The sequence below is a fragment of the Thamnophis elegans genome, chromosome 1 (genome assembly GCF_009769535.1).
Source record: "Thamnophis elegans isolate rThaEle1 chromosome 1, rThaEle1.pri, whole genome shotgun sequence".
Classification (NCBI taxonomy): Eukaryota; Metazoa; Chordata; class Lepidosauria; order Squamata; family Colubridae; genus Thamnophis; species Thamnophis elegans.
Genome location: NC_045541.1, coordinates 83,992,652 through 84,010,541, shown reverse-complemented (window position 1 = coordinate 84,010,541; position 17,890 = coordinate 83,992,652). Strand labels below are relative to the sequence as shown.

The following is a 17,890-nucleotide window of genomic DNA, read 5'->3' as shown; positions in this document are numbered from 1 at the left end:
CGGAGGAGAGCCTTTTCTGTTGCAGCTCCGACCCTGTGGAACGAGCTCCCCATTGAGATTCGTACCCTCACCACCATCCAGACCTTCCGCACAGCCCTCAAGACCTGGCTCTCCCAGCAGGCCTGGGGATAGGTTTCCAATTTACCCGCCCGAGTGTTGACTGTTGAATGCATGTTGTGGTTTACCATTTTATTTTGTTCACTATTGTTTGTCTCTTGGTACTGCACCCCCTCCCCTTGTGATTGTAAGCCGCCCTGAGTCCCCTCAGGTAGAAGGGCGGCCTATAAATCTCAATAAAATGAAAAAAAAAATAAAAAATGAAAAATGAAAAAATAGGGAATAGATTTCTTTAAAGACTAGATTCACAATAAAGATCATACTTTTCTTTCAGTGGCTTTTAAAAAGACACAGGAAAACTTTCTGCTGTAGGAAAATGGATCTTGATTTTCATTGTAATGAGTTTAATTTCTTAAATGCATGTCTTACTTCAGTTCAAATTCCAGATATACCAATATATGGAGATTATTTGGAAACCATTCTAGACTGTAGTGCTAAGGTCATAGGCAGTCATAATTTCATGATAAGCATTTAGTCTGGGGGTGAGTATCCCCCAAACACTTTACAAAAATTCAAGATATTTTTTTCTGCATGGCATTGCACAAAGCAGGTGACAATTATAAAACTATATATTAAAAATTAAAGCATGTGCTTTGAGTTTCAGAAGTAGATACAGTTATTAAACAAGCAGCTTGAACAATTCAAACACTGAGTTCATCAGATGTTATGGCTTAGTTAGGTCTTTATTTGCCCAGTACTGTAGAATTTTTAAAATGTTCCAAGTAGAGATCTTTGTTTGCTTTAAAGTAAATATGGCTGGTTTTGAACACTTCACTTGTAAATTAATGTTTTGGAAATTCTCAGAGAGAAGGCTAAGATACTTCTAAAGATATAGTAGTGACAATGGTCAAGGCTGATGAAATCATTATGTCATCTCTCTTGTCTTGTAATACTCTTTTTCTGACATTAATTTTTCTGCCTCATGCTACTTAACTGCTGGTGTCAAAAGGAAAGCTTCAACTCTGTGTAAAGAAATGTGGTCAACAAAACAAACCCTTCACTTAGGCCCCCATGCCTAAATAAAGCAATTGAGAAGCTATAAGAGGTTATGGATGCTTGAATACAAATTCATAATGGTACCAATTGTCCTTGTGATTGACTTATGGGCCAGGAGAAGGATGTTGGTTAGTAGATCCTTCCTCACAATTTTTGATCTCTGAACTGTTTCTGATAGTATTGATCATGGTATCCTTCTAGGCTAGCTTTGGCAGTTAGTTTTAAGAGCACAGTTTTGTGCCAGTTTTCCTTTCTCTGGAATAGGTGGGTAGGAGGAGAGAGGTTGAGACCTTGCTCTGCCCTGTAGAACTCAACATTCTGCCCACTCCTATTTAAAAGGTCATATGACAGTATGGTGTGAAGTGTCATTAGTATGTGGTTCCAAGTTGGCTGTATATCTCTACCCCATTTTGCCATGGAGATCTAGTCCAAGTGTGGAAAGGTTATGGGAGTTTCGATGGGAAGCAACAGGCTTAAATCAATCCTTGCAAGACTTAATGGCTTAGGCTTCACAGGGCCCTGGTTCCAGTGATGTTCCATTTTTAGTTCTGGATATGGTTGCATTACCTTACACAGAAGCAGCATACAATTTGGGAGGGTGTCCCCTCTCTGGACTCATATTTCCTAGTTAAACAGCATGAGGTGGATATATGCAGGAGGGTCTTATGCATAGCCTTGTGTTGTTATAGACTGGAAGTACTGCACATGATCATTCATGTTTTGGTCACCTCTCACATGAACTACTGCAATGTATTACACGTACATGGGCTGCCCATGAAGAGCATTTGGAAGCCATAAATGGTTCAAAATACAATGATGTAGTCAATTATGGGCATTCCCCATTTGTTATGTAAGTTACACCAGCTCTTGGTAGGTTTCTCATTGGAATTTAAGATTTTTGTTATTATCACAGAAGGGACCCAAAGTAGTTGAAAACCACTGCTCTCCAATGGTTTCTACCTGCCTTGTTGGTTCCAACAGGAGAGGCATGGTTTGGGTCCTGTCTATTAAAGAAGGCCATCTGGGGGACTCTGAAAGTGTGCCTTTCCCACCATAGCCCCTGCCCTCTGGTAGACCTTAATACCTGAAATCAAATTGGCCCCAAACCAGCTGGCCATCTGGAAAGCACTAAAAACCTGGCTGTATGCCCAGGCATAGTAGTTGAGAAGTTAGCAAAGCCTGTTTGGGTTGGTATTACATTACTGTATGTATTTTTCTCTTGGCTACTGTTTCTTTTTTAATTATATAGTATGTGGTGAATCATACATTTTAATGGTTTTATATTGGTTTTTTTTGTTTAAATTGTGTTCACCACCCAGACTCACTATGGCAAAGGCGGTGATCATATCAAGCTAAATAAAGAAACAAATACTTATATTTTTTTGGTAAATAATTAACTAGGCACTGAACAGTCCTGTAAAAATGTAATAATTTGACTCTGGGTGCAAGAAAATTGGCAGGAATAATATGTAATGAAAATAACTGACTGAACACATACAAAGGACAAATTTTAAAAAGCAAGTATCTGCAATGGAGAAAGTGGAGAAGAATTTTTAAATTTTAATTTAATTTCTGGTTCTGTCTTTGAAGCAATGTGCCTTCTTGACAATTTATTCACCTGTGCAAAACATGCAGCTGTATGAAAAAAAGTTACCAGGATCGGTCTCAGTTGATAAAATGACCAGTAATGCTTTTTTAAAGTGTTAATCTATCTAATCTTCCTTCCATCGTCTTAAATTCAGGATTATCTTCTTCTTTAGGGGGAATAGCCGCAGTCATAATTTGGAATTATGAGCTAATGGATTTCATATTTCAGTAGATTCCTTACTTATTGACTTCCTAAGCTTTTTAGTTAATAGGAAAAGAATTAAATATACATTGACTATTAACATTTTTAACAAAAAATATTAGGAAGACATTTTATGTTACAAAATAGTACCAATTTTGGATAAATAGCAGTATAGTTGAGATTGGAGAAGGAGTGTTCTATTATTTGCCTGGTCCAAACTTTTTCCTAACTGACATTTTATTTCATCTTTAAAGAAAAAGAAGCAAAGAAATATTATAAAAAGAAAAGAAAAATATGTATGCATGCATACATCAGATTAATTAATCAGAACTACTAATTTTCAGATTTCTGATCTGAAATAGGATACTGTAATTCTCATTTTTCATTTTGTATGTAAAATCAAGCCATCGTTGGCAGCTAGCAATAGTCTTTTTATTTCTTAATGAGAATTTATAAGATATCTTATATCTTAGATTTTCAAAAGATGTGATAAAATTTTAGTTTCTTGTTTTATCTCTAGCATGACCATAGTGGGTCATTTTGTTCCTTTTTTCCTTATTTTTGTTATACTATTAAAGTGACTATGATGCTAACAATGTTGATTGCCTAAACAAGTAACTATGATGCAATATTTGCCTTTGAATGTTCCTTGGTTAAAATTAAGACTAAACTTTTTTCAAGTGTCTCAATTCATATTATGTACCTTTATGCTATTCCAATATATATTTAATACTCCTCGAAATTGCCAAAACTAGTTTTTTCATCACATGATGCAGTGGGATATGAGAATGACCTCGGGAGACAGAAGGAAAAGATGCAACTGCTTCATGCAAAAAATATTTCAGCCCATAGGGAAAATAGAGACATAAGTATGAGTATAAGTAAGTATAAGTATAATCTTTATTGTCATTGTACTTAAATACAATGAAATTGGTTATACATAGTAAGGATCTCACAAGGAATCCTTCCTAGTTTTCTGGAAAATAAAAATAAGGAAGAAGTATGTTCACACTTGCAAGATTCTGCTTCTGTAACCTTACAATAAAGGTAATGCTAGTATTTAGGCTTTGTGCTTCCTGTCTGGATTATCTCAAGGGGCTGACCCATGAAGCATAAACATGTAATCCAGCCATCTTCATTGTTATTATTTTTCATGATCAAGATTGGTCCACCTACATTCCCCACAATGACAACAAATAAGCTCTTATTCAAGAACCAAGATTGCTAAGGGAAAGAAAGAAAAGAGGGAAGAAAGTAGAAGCATTAGATTTCCACCTGTAGTGGAAAGTGAGCTTCTCAGCACTCAGAAAACATGGTTATGGTGATGGAGGGTGGGCAGAGCTTTAACAGAAGGCACACTTAATTCTCCCAACCAAATTCTTGAGGCAACATAACACTTTTTTTAAATATGAAACTATAGGCTGTTGCTTAACTTTGCAGCATACAAAGTTGTTTTGGTGGTGGTTATTATATTCAAAAAATAAAGCAGCAAACCAGGTAGCAAGCCTAGGAAGAAAGAGACTGAAAGCACGCTCCCATCTGTAGGCTTTTTATTGCTAACTCCAGAATTACACTTTAAGATTATTATGATATCTCTTGCGTTAGACATACACAAAGGGTAACTTTCTGGAAAGAATCTGAAATTAGGCTCTTTTTCTTACTATCACAACATTGGAAGCAACAAACATAAACCTGATTGCCGAAAGTCTCCATGACTACAATATTGTTCTTTAAAAACATACTGAGAAGTCACAGGTTTCACCTTTTCATAAGATACCTCATTCTGTGTTTCTACCAGATCAGATTCTAATTGCATCAAAAAGATTCAGCACACCGTTTCACTATGTGAGAGGTATTGTAATCATTTAGCTATTCAAAGAAAAATTTATTTCCTGATCATGCAGCTAAAAACAGTATGGTCTATTGTTGTGCTAGGGAGGAACGATGCAGAAAAAAAAAACATCCAAGTAAGTATCATAATTAAATGCATAAGAAAAACGCAAATATTTTATTCCAGAACTTTAAAGTTCTTTGTTTATAACGTGCAAGGAAACTTAACAGGAAGTTTTATTCACTGCTTCTAAACAATATTATTTTTTCTTGTCACTCAATAGCAATAGCACTTAGACTTATATACACAGTGCTTTAAAGCTTTCTTTAAGCGGTTTACAGAGTCAGCATATTGCCCCCAACAATCTGGGTCCTCATTTTACCCTCCTCTGAGGAATTGAAGGCTGAGTCAACCTTGAGCCTGGTGAGACTTGAACTGCCAAACTGCAGGCAGCAGTCAATCAGCAGAAGTAGCTGCAGTACTACATTCTAACTATTGGCCACCATGGCTCAATACCAATAATCCTATGTCTAATTTCAATACTGTTATAGTATTATAGGTCCCTAATAAAAGGAGCCAATATTAGATGAACTGGCCTTTCAAATTTCCTCAGGATCCACAAATGTGGATTATGAAGCAAGGACCCAAGGGTTTAATCACTGTTTTAGGATACACCCCAACTCAGTAAAATTGTTGAGTATTAGCACCATTATTTGCTTAAAAAGCTGAACATGAAACATAATTTTAAACATTTTGGTTTAAAATTATAGTCAGAAATGCAAAGAGTTCACATGCAAATACATGCGTATCTATACACTCACATACATACATTTTCCTCCCTCCCTCCCTCCCTCCCTCCCTCCCTCCCTCCCTCCCTCCCTCTCTTTTCCTTTCAGTGTAGTCTGGCAGTGTTGTTTTAGTCCCATTTCTAGTAAGTTTTATTATATCAGGAAAAGGAAGTAAGATGTCTGTCTGTCTGTATGAGACACATGCCAAAAGCGGGGGAGGCATGGGGGGGTCATGCTCGCACATGTCCACACCCATAATTCTATGTGCCCACCCCCCGCTTTTGGCACATGATGGCACGGTGGACCCATTTTTCACCCTCCCTAGGTTCCAGCGCCTTTCTGGAAGTCTGGAGAGGGTAAAAACAGCCTGGCCCATTGGAGGCCAGAAATGGCCTGTTTGCTGATTTTCAGTCTGATCAGAAGGTCTGTTTTTTGCTCTCCTCGGGCTCCAGAGCCTTTCTAGAAGCCTGGGGAGGGCGAAATTGGCCTCCTCCCTCCGGAGGCTGAAAACAGCTTGTTTCCTAACTTCTGATGGGTCCAGAAGGCCCAAAAATCAGCTGGCAAGTGCACACACACACACACACACACACAGAGAGAGAAACACACGCACCAGAGCTGAGCTCCCGTGCCCACCGATATAGTTCCACGTGTCACCTGTGGCACGGTGCCATAGGCTCACCATCATGGATATATACTGTGAAATCATTATATTTCCCTATAAAACACAACTGCCTTAGATTTCGTACATTAATTTTCAGATCCATATTTTATATTGTATCCATGTTAATCTAATATTCACTGCTAATCATTCAGTTTCTCAGTCAACAATATTCCTTTATCTTCATATAAAACTACATATTCATTTATGTCCCTAAATGTATATACATTCATGTCCCCAAGCCAACAGACCTGTATACACATACTATTTATATGTTTTTCCAGAGATACATAAAACAACTAAGAGGACATATCAACTCCTTGTCTTAAAACCTGCTCAATCCTGACCTATTTGCTAAGTATTCCATTTATGCTCATGCATTATTTACTTCCATCAAATATTGCTCTTTTTGCATTCAGCAATCAATCTTCAGTTCCATATTCATGCAAACCTATTCAATTTATCATAACTTTTACTAAATCAACAAATGTACAATGAGCTTCCTCATATTCATGTATTTCTCAGTAACTTATGAAGAACAAAACTAAGCTTTATGCACACTCCTCTTAAAGCCATACTGCATATCCCAAATTCTGTTGTCATTTCTTGTACCTTTCAATCAAACCTCTGCCTGACAAGGGACATATAACATATTAATCCCCCTGTAAGTTTGGCATTCATTTTTTTGCTTTCTTTTTCCTTGTATAAGGAAGCAATAATGGCATTTTTCCAGTTATGACACAGTCTTTGCATACATCTTACACAAGTTGCACAATCATTCCAGTGGTGGGATTCAATTTTTTTTACTTCCGGTTCTGTAGGTGTTGTTTTGTGAGTGTAGCTTTGTGGGTGTGGCAGAGGAAGAATACTGCAGAATCCTCATTTCCTCGCCACTCCTGGCGGAAGGTCACTGCAAAATCCCCTTTCCCTCCTTACCCCACTAACCTGCTTTCCAGCTCTGTTCTCCTGTTCAGGGCAACAAAAGAAGATCAGCTGGGAGGCAGCTGGGGCAGGGCCAGCCTATTTGCCAGTTCTCAGAACGACTTAAAATTTCCGCTACTGGTTCTCCAGAACCTGTCAGAATTGGCTGAATACTACTTCTGAATCATTCCATAAACAAGTAGCATCCATAAATTAACATTTCTTTTATGATATCAGCTCCACCTATATCCTTACAATTTATCAACATCTTAATAGTATTTTTTCTTGCTTTTTACCCATTTTTCTTGGATGCTAATATTTGTAGTATTCCTTCTAATTTTCATTTATTAATATAATGTCCCCAACCTTTTGGGCTCCACGGACCAGCAATAGTGGCAGCAGTGCACTCTCCCGCTGTATGCACAGCCCAGTTCCCAAAAGGCTGTGGATCGGTAGCAGGCTGCAGATCAGAGTTTGGGTATTTAACATATCACTCCTATTCCCATACAACTCTTAAATACTTCTTTCCCTGAGAATTATTTCAATACCTTTATTTTTAATTTCATCTACTACATTGGACTCCCTAAAGAGTTTTCATTTCCATTGAAAATGTTTTATATTTTCTCTGCTTCTTTTAATCTTAATAGTTCTATGCTCTCTATATAAATGAATTGGAAAGTGTAAGAATGATGAAGGGCTCTGCATGTATGCATTTATGGGAGGGTACATGAGAGAGGGAAGGAGGGAGGGAGAAAGAGAGGGGGAGGGAAATAGAGTGTTAACAGTATAAATCCACCATGAAAAAAGACTGATAATGTATTTTTTATTGGTGAAATAAATGCTTCATTTGCATTTGCAGTAAAATTTGCTAAGAATATTTTTCTCAAACTTTTGCACACATGATAAATAACTGCAAATGAATGATAAGTTCCCCAAACTTATCACACTCAACTAAATGAACTATTTATACATTAAAGAATTTCTGTATATGCTGCTCTACCATAAAGTTTATCTCCTCCAAAGGAACCGTTATGGGCAATCAAGTCAAACCATTTGACCAATAGACTATAACATCATCAATGATAAAAAAATAAAATAAAATGAATATTTTAAAACACCCCTTACATATTTATATTACATCTGAATTTATAATGGAATATCATTTTTAAATCTACCTAGCAATAAAGCCACAGAACGTTTAGCTAGCTAAGAGCAGATAGATTTTACTTGTTTTGGTTTCTCACTTTTCCAATATATATCCTACAATTCATAATTATTTTGTCTGCATTCCTATATACACACATGTAATGCTTTGTAATATAGACCTTATTGCAAATGTTTTAAATTGTACAATTTTTCCTTTACAAATACATTCCAACTGATATAATTTTTGTAAATTTCGTGGAAATAATGTGACTTAATTCACATGTGCATTTGTTAAACTTTTATCAAAATTTAAGTGAGAAAAAATATTCCCTGTCCATATTCCTATTCATTATTATTCCTGTCCATTCTTACCTCCAGTGTGAATTATTGTAACTATAATGTGCTTTACCTGTATATTGCACAAGGCTTTCACAGAGAAACCATGGAACTACTTGAACACATAGATTGGTTCTTGATTTCTATTCAACATCTTTAGATGCTTAGATAAGCATGAGTACATCATTTCTTCTCTAAGGTCTTTTTCCGAATGCTACCACTATGGCAAATTAACTTTTTTTTAAAAATCTAACTTTTAGAACTATTCCCCAAGATGAATGAAAACAAGTCTTGTTACCTATCACTTTTCAAGGAGCATCAAAATAGTTTTCTTCCAGTGAATCTTTTAGTACATCACTGATTTCCTAATTTTCTTTAAAACACATTATCATTTTTTAAAAGGTATTTTTCAGATAAAGGTACGATCAAAATATGAAACATAAAACAAATAGCAATATAGTCAACATTCTTCATTATCTTTCAACTGTTTATTTTGGACTGCTAGCTTTCCACTTATCTTGAACTTCAGATAAAAGAAAAGATAAATGTAGGTAAAATGGATTTGTGGAAACCAAGGCCCACAAGAAAAAATTAGGAGAACTGTGCTAACTTTAAGAAGAAGTGGGGAGAGGGTAAGTGGATATGACTGAAATATATGAAAACAAAATGCAGAACATCCTTAGAATTGAAAAGCAATTGAATGGCCCATGGTCTGTAGTATGAAGGGGGAAAGAAAGATTGTATAAAAATATACTGCCATGTTCAAGTTGAACACAAGAGGCATGATAATTAAATGACAAAAAGGCAGATTGTAGATTGGCAGAAAATCTATTGTTCTTAAGGAACCTACTAGCTTGACTAAAGTCGAAAACTTTGAGTGGTGAGCTCTGAAAAGGCATAAATAGGACTGCTCATAAGGTCTTTGAAAAAAAAAAGATAGATTGTTCAAATAGTTTCAGTGGATATTTAAGGATCATGGAAGTTCAGGCTAACTTCTGAACTAGCCCGGACCACTCATTAACACGATCAAGGATTACTTGGAACAATATAATGTCTACATGCACATGCACAGAATAATTCATTTATTTTCAATGGTTTTGCAAAAACAGATTTAGAAAGCAACCAATAAAAGGTTCTAACTGTGGTCAGGGTTGTTTCCAAACTGAAATCTGCTCTTCAGAAGAGTCTGTGGATATCACAAGGCTGCCTTTAATAAGAAATTGTATACCACCCTTTCAGCTTTTTTTTTCTTGCTGTTATAAAAATTATTTCACAATGGGATTCTGTGTTAAATGTGTTTTAAAATGCTATCATTTAAATCACATCTTGTGCAGATAAATATTTATTAGATTATAAATATGTTTTGCAAACCATGGTTAATCCTCTGGGGGCAAGAAGCTATGTAAATCCGTTTTATGGGCATGGATCCATTTTACCCCCGTTGTTCCGAGAAATCTAACAAGGCAACATATAAATTCAAATGAAAACACATATTTGACAGTTCTATCTACAGAACACTTTTCCCATTGTGCTCACAACTGAGTAATGAATCTCAGGCCTCTATGTTCCTCCCTTTGGGAATGAGTTGGAAAATGGCTACTAGTGCCCCACATTCTTGGCTCACTGACAGCCAAGGATTGCCTGGATTGAAACAGTACAAATAAGTGGCATACTCCACTGGTATGGACATGTCCAAAGAGAAGCACCTTCCACTATGGCCAAGACTGCCTATCAATTAGAAGTCAATGGCTGGTGACCACGCAGGTATCTGAAACAGAGATGGCAAGCCACCATCCACAAAGATATGCAAGCCGTGGGCCTGCACCATGTTGACCATACAAAGTGGTGCTCAATGACCTGAAAAGCAGACCCTGCACCTGTGGGAATATGCTAGGAAGAAGGAGGAGGAGGAAGAGGAAGTAGTAGTAGTAGTAGTAGTAGTAGTAGTAGTAGTAGTAGTAGTGAAAAAAATGCAAAAAGAACCCAACTATGCAACTTATCAACTGTTTGGTAGACTATACCATAGGAGCCAATGTTGATCTCTTCAAGCATGCTACAACATTCACTTAAGCTTACTTTTATTTACTTATTCACAATACCAAAGCAAGAGAAGCCATTCTGATGATAAGCCATGATCACGTATTTACTGCAGTCAAATAATGACCTAAGAATTTGGAAGTCCAATGAGATCAATCTACCTTACCCGCAGGGTTCCTAAGTATAACTTTTGGGTAGCAAGATACAAAAGTAATTTTCCTAAAAGAGCACTAACATTGAAGAGCACTAACATTAAGACATTTCAATATTTCCCCTGATCTATTCTCAAGGCTGTTTATGAGACACAGAGAGAGAGAGAGAAAGAGAGGGAGAGGGAGATTATGAATAATATTAATACACACACACACATAGTTATAAACTCACTAAATCCTGATCAATAACAATAATACCACAGCAGTGATCTGTAATAAAAACTATTACTAATACTACAAGACTTAACTATATTTTTCATTTCACATTTCATTGAGATGGAGACTGTGAAAGATAGCATGTTACTGATAATCTATTTCTCTCCCCATCCCTGCTCCATTTTATAATCCTGTCTTCTGTTGAAAGGCTGAAAAACTTTTTGTCCTGAGTCACCCAGAATAATAACAATTGTATATAGTCTGGTATTACTGTACAGGAAATAATGATTCATGTGATATCAGAAAAATGCTCTTACCAATCCTGCAAAGAAGCAAATTATAGACATACTATATCTCAAATTATTTCATAGATTATATCTGTATTCTTTAGAGAGAATTGCCTGCTTCCATTACTTTGCTACCAAAACACTACAATAGATTCTTATCTAGTTTGTTTGTCCAAAAGCCTGTAAGCGAAGCCAAAAAAAAACCTTGCTCAAGTCTGCAGAGTAAATTGCTAACTAAACAACACTATCTCCTTACGTATGTGGATTATTTTTTCCTAATGATTCTTCTAAAATGTAACTCTCTTGTATGAAATATCTATATCTGATATTAAGGTAAAGGTTTCCCTTGCATATGTGCTAGTCGTTCCTGACTCTAGGGGGCTGTGCTCATCTCCGTTTCAAAGCTGAAGAGCCAGCACTGTGTGAGGATGTCTCCGTGGTCATGTGGCCAGTATGACTCAATGCCCAAGTCGCACAGAATACTGTTCCTTTCCCACCAAAGGTGGTTCCTATTTTTCTACTTGCATTTTTACATGCTTTCGAACTGCTAGGTTGGCAGAAACTGGGCTAAGTATTACATGCACTAGGGATTTTAACCGCTGAACTGCTGATCTTTCTGATCGGCAAACTCAGCATCTTAGCCACTTAGCCACCATGTCCCTATATCTGATATTAAAACACCATAAATATCTAGAATTCCCAATTAAACTGCACACCAGGAATGTTATTCAAAGACAGAAGAAAGGCAGGGCTTCAGCTAAAGCTTGTGCATGCATTCCTTGTTCTCTTCATCTTGGTCTTTTGAACTCTACATCAAGTGTGCAAGCTTTAGTTCTGAAAAATTCAGAACAGCCATTCTGAATATGTTATATTCAGGAATGTGGTGTGTATTTATGTATATATCTACATACACACAGAGAGAGACACACACAGAGAGAGACACACAAAGATGAGTTTAAATGAAAGTTTGCTATACAAATAGAATCCTGCCCTAATTAATAAAAGAGTTGGCACATCTGAGGTGTAAATATTTACATCATCAATAGGGGATGGCAAAAATACAGGTTTTACTATGATTCTTTCCTGCCACCTAGTGGTTGTCTGGATTTTTGTAGCTCTGGTTTTAGAGACCAACAAGATGCAGAAAATAATGAAGGGCCTGAAATACTTTCTTTTTGTTTCATAAAAACTGAATAAAAAGAAAAGTGTTAATTTTTTTAACCTTCCAAAATAACAGTTAGATCATTTGACAAGGCACCATAGTAGTACTATGAGAAATTAAGTAAAGACACCTCTACTGAGCTATTATGACTCTACTGAAATGCCAGGTAACCTAGCATACCCTAGCAGTATGCCATTAAATACCAATTGAAAGCTATCAGAAATAATTCTTTGTATATTCCTACTGTGCTTATTGGGAGTATGTCACTGGAAAGGAGAAACTAGGCAAATGGATACTAGGCCCAGTATCCAATCAAGAAAGACAACTCTAATCCATATTTCTACCATATGATATTTCTCTAACTTGGGAAAAATATAAGAAGTCTAAAGTTTTTTTTTTTGAGACATCACTCACAGAATATGACTGAGGAAAGATATGGACAGGGGTCTTAATTACTCACCCATCTTAATCATCTGCCATTCTTCAAATGAAACTTTGGCTAATTTGTAATACATACATTGATTCTCATACAGTGCAGAATGAGAGGGGGGGAATGACATTCCCTGTTGGTGCCACTGGGCCCCTGAATAAACTTTCCTTGTGGAAAAATATTGTTCTGGTCAATCCAGTTCTACACTTTCTTTTTTCCCCCAGACCCTCAAGGACCTACATTACAATCATTACAACAAATGATTAAAAATTGTAATATTGAAATTGCTTCCTGGAATTAAGTAGCTATTCCTCAGGTAAACCATGCAAATAAATTCAGCAGCAACAAGGGTGGAAGAGCTATTGTGTTACCTTTTCAGCTCTACAGTTGTTTAGGCCCATACTATTCAGGGAGGGAAGCTTTCCATCAATATGTGGTTGCTGCTGTTGCTGCTGCTGCTCCCGCTGGATTTGTTCTCTCATCTTTCGAGCCTCCTGAATTGCTTTCATTACAGTGTCCTGGTCCCCAAAAAGGGCAGGTGAGTTAAGACTGGAAAGTATGTCTAGAAAGAAAGGAATGATTGTAAGAGCGCATTAAAACGTCCTCTTTTCCAGAGATTTTTACACAGACACAAAGACACACACAAAGACACACACACACACATTGTAATTTCAGATGCTGCACATCAGAGGTGGTATTCAGCTAGTTCTCTCCGATTCAGGCAAACCACTAGCGGTGGCTGTGGGAGGCTCCGCCCGCCCACCCTGATGTAATGCGGAAGCACTGCGCATGCACAGAAGGCAGTGTACATGTGCAGGCATGCATGCGCTCACATTTGCGAATTGGTAGGGAAGGTAAGTGAATCCCACCGCTGCTGCACATATTAAAGCCTGTTTCTTTAATATTAAAATGGATAGCAATTTTAGATTTGGGCAACAGCTGTAATTTTGTTTTCCATCCTGAGCAATGTTCAATCAGAGATAACCTCTCATGAAGCAATTAACAACAATTATTATTATATTAATGATTTAATCAAAACATTTGATGCCTTTTAAAGTGAGAATTTCAGCACATTTTTCAATCCTAGTACAAAGGATCAAATGTTTTTTGCTTTGTATTCGTAAATTTATTTTATTAACTGACATTCATGAAAAATTCATATTATGTTTTATTACAGAGGTTAATATTTCCAAGTACTAACTGATATAACTGATTGCTGTTTCATTTATTTTTCCATTATGAAGCTGACAAGTTAGACCCAAAACATTCATGTTAACTACATTCAAACATGAACCTTATAGAACATAAAAGAATTAAGTCCAGGTCAGTTTTTACCACAATGTTCAGTGATTGACGATGAGGGAGAAAAGAAGATAAAGCTTTTACCTTTTAATATATTTTTTTATCATAGAAAGCACCTAATGAAGCAACTTTTGATATGGAGAATGAGGTACAACTATGATGCAAACTGTCTACAATGCTCTTTTAAATTTAATGCATATTTGGAATAATATTAAATTGTTGTAACCACAAAATGGCATTTTACAACATACTGTATCATTGTGCGTTATCATTACACTATAAACTCAAAGCTGCAAATAAATTGAAATGATATATTTTAATTACAGTTCTTGGTTTGGTTGGTTTGGTTTATTAGCATTTGTAGGCCGCCCTTTTCCCTGAGGGGACTCAGGGCGGCTCACAGAAAACCAGGGAGAGGGGAATACAATATTAAGACAACAACATATAATAAAAATAGTAAGCAACATTCATTCATCATTCGGGTGGGGTAGCAATTCTTATCCCCAGGCCTGATGGGCGAGCCAGTTCTTCAAGGCTATGCGGAAGGCCTGGACGGTGGAGAGGGTACGAATCTCCACGGGGAGCTCGTTCCAAAGGGTCGGGGCTACTGCTGAGAAGGCCCTCCTCCTTGTAGTTGCCAGCCGACACTGGCTGGCCGATGGAATGCGGAGGAGGCCTAATCTATGGGATCTTATAGGTCGTAGGGAGGTAATTGGCAGAAGGCGGTCTCTCAAGTATCCAGATCCACTGCCATGTAGGGCTTTATGGATGATTAATAGCACCTTGAAGCGCATCCGGAGATCGACAGGTAGCCAGCGCAGCTCGCGGAGGATAGGTGTTATGCGGGTGAATCGGGGGGCACCCGCAATCACTCGCGCGGCTGCGTTCTGCACTAGCTGAAGTCGCCGGATGCTCCTCAAGGGCAGCCCCATGTAGAGCACATTGCAGTATTCCAGCCTAGAGATCACAAGGGCCCGAGTGACTGTTGTGAGGGCCTCCCGGTCCAGGTAGGGTCGCAACTGGCGCACCAGGCGTACCTGGGCGAATGCCCCCCTGGTCACAGCCGTTACATGGTGGTCGAATGACAGCTGTGGATCCAGGAGGACTCCCAAGTTGCGCACCCTCTCTGAGGGGTGTAGAATTTGACCCCCCAGCCTGAGTGTTGGAATGTTTGCCAAATCTTTGGGAGGGAAACACAACAGCCACTCGGTCTTTTCTGGGTTGAGCACAAGCTTGTTAACCCTCATCCAGTCCATAACGGCCTCAAGACCCCGGCCCATCACGTCAACCGCTTCATTGATTTGGCACGGGGCGGACAGATACAGTTGAGTATCGTCCGCATATTGATGGTATCTAATCCCGTGCCTGCGGATGATCTCTCCCAGCGGTTTCATGTAGATGTTGAATAGTAGGGGGGATAAGACCGAACCCTGCGGCACCCCATAATTTAGGGGCCTTGGGGACGATCTCTCCCCTCCCACTAACACCGACTGCGACCTGTCCGAGAGGTAGGAGGAGAACCACCGTAGCACGGTGCCTCCCACTCCCACCTCCCGCAGTCGTCGCAGAAGGATACCATGGTCGATGGTATCGAAAGCCGCTGAGAGGTCAAGGAGGACCAGGATGGAGGGATGTCCTTCATCTCTGGCTCTCCAAAGATCATCCATCAATGCGACCAACGCGGTTTCTGTGCTGTAACCGGGTCTGAAGCCTGACTGGAAGGGGTCTAGATAGTTTGCTTCCTCCAAGGACCGTTGGAGCTGGAAGGCCACCACCTTCTCAACAACCTTCCCCAAGAAGGGAAGGTTGGAGACCGGGCGATAACTATTGAGGACAGCTGGATCCAAGGATGGTTTCTTCAGGAGGGGTCTCACCACCGCCGCTTTCAGTGCGGCGGGGAAGTTCCCCTCCCGAAGGGAGGCGGTTACAACCGCCTGGATCCAGCCTCGTGTCACCTCACTGCAGTTAACAACCAGCCATGAGGGACACGGATCCAGAGCACAGGTGGAGGAACTTACAGCTCTCATGGCCTTGTCCACATCCCCGGGGGTAACGTCCTGAAACTCAACCCAGAGCTGTTCTACTTGATCCCCCTGTGCCTCGGCTGGAACTGCAGGTGTGGAGTCCAAGTCCGACCGAAACCGAGCAATTTTGTCCGCTAAGAATTGGGCATATTCTTCAGCTCTGCCCTGCAGGGGTTCCCCCGTCTCCCTTTTGTTCAACAGTTCTTATCAGAAGCAAGTGTGTATGACTATTAAATAAATATTTGTTACTTCCACTATTGGATTTAATTGTATAAAAGATTACTTGTCTATGTTTCAATCAAAGCAAAACAATAATTTAGTGTGGGATATTTAAACTGCATGCTTTTGCCCAATTTAGATAGGTTTCTTGAGACTTTAGACTGACCAGGATAACATATGATTTAGTTACAATATATCTGAATTAATGCAGTGGGCTTTTTGGATGACTGCTTTGTAGAGTGCTTAGAAATTACTCCTTGCATGAGACAACAAAAGCAAGAACCAAAGTTGATTAAAACTTTACATTCCAGTTTTTGCAGACCCATTAAAATATTAATATTTAATAATGGTCCTACAAATCAGTATCATTCCTGAGCAACCACATAGGTCTTCTCCAGGATGAATTGACTCCAACCTGATCCTTCAGATCTCCCAAGAGTGTACCCATTGCTGTCCACCTTAGTGATGGTCTTCTCTTTCTTTCCACCTTTCCCACCATCAGAGCCCTCTCTAGAGAGCTCTCTAAACCAGGGGTCCTCAACTCCTGGCCCATGGGCCACTATTGGGCTGTGGCCTATTTGGAATCTCATACATGTGCAGCTCAATTTACCCAAGTTGAGCTGCACGCATGCATATGCGCATCAGCACATTGCAAGTGGAGCTGTGCACACATGCACATGCCAGCCCACTGCTCGCACAGCCCAGTTCTCCTTTCCCACCACAGCTTGAACGCTACAAAGTTTGGTGACTGCTACTCTACAGGTCTTCACATAATAGGTATGAAGTAGGATATTTGAGAGTGGTCATTTGTGCCTTAAGTGAAACCCTGGAGATTTGTTCATTGATTCATTTTTTGTTTTGTTTTGTTTTCTTGGCTATCCATGGTATTCTCAGGAGTTTTCTCCAACATCAACAAAACTCTTTGAAACTGACTTCTTCAAAATCCAACATTCACTTCCATTGAATATCCTGGGGGATATCATTGCCTGCACTATTCTGATCTTTGTAGATATAAACATAACAGAGCATCTGAACATTTTTCCCATAGCCATTATGGGAATTCTGTATATATGCTATTCTGCATATAGTCTGCAGTATATGTAACAGTTGTTCCTTTACTGTTGAGTTTTGATCCTAAAATGGTAGATGGCTTCTGCCCTTTAACATATTCATCGTTAATTCTAAAATTGGTTGTTGTGCCTATTGTCATTAGTTTGGTCATCTTTATATTTAATTTTAGTTCCATTTTTTCACTGCTCACCTTGATTTGTTTTATTAGAGTTTTCAGACTGTTCACTTTCAGTAGTATCTTTATCAGGGGTGGGTTCCTGCCAGTTCTAACCTCTTCTATAGAAGAGGTTCCACAAATCTACAATGACGTTTAGAACTGGTACCAGCTCCCTCCTCCCACTCGTCCGCACATCATCAAGATGAAGAGCGAGAGGAGATTTCTGGCATTGAAGTGTGCAAGTCTTAAAG

At 38.7% G+C, this 17,890-nt stretch overlaps 1 protein-coding gene across 11 annotated transcripts in view; it reads right to left on the bottom strand.

Moving 5' to 3' along the window:
- SOX6 (SRY-box transcription factor 6) overlaps positions 1-17,890 on the bottom strand; it is a 469,113-nt gene that overhangs the window by 38,244 nt on the left and 412,979 nt on the right. For all 11 annotated transcript variants that reach the window (XM_032222712.1, XM_032222721.1, XM_032222668.1 and 8 more), the window contains one exon: positions 13,238-13,428. In XM_032222712.1, coding sequence (XP_032078603.1) covers positions 13,238-13,428 — 191 coding nt within the window. The remainder of the gene's footprint in view (positions 1-13,237; positions 13,429-17,890) is intronic.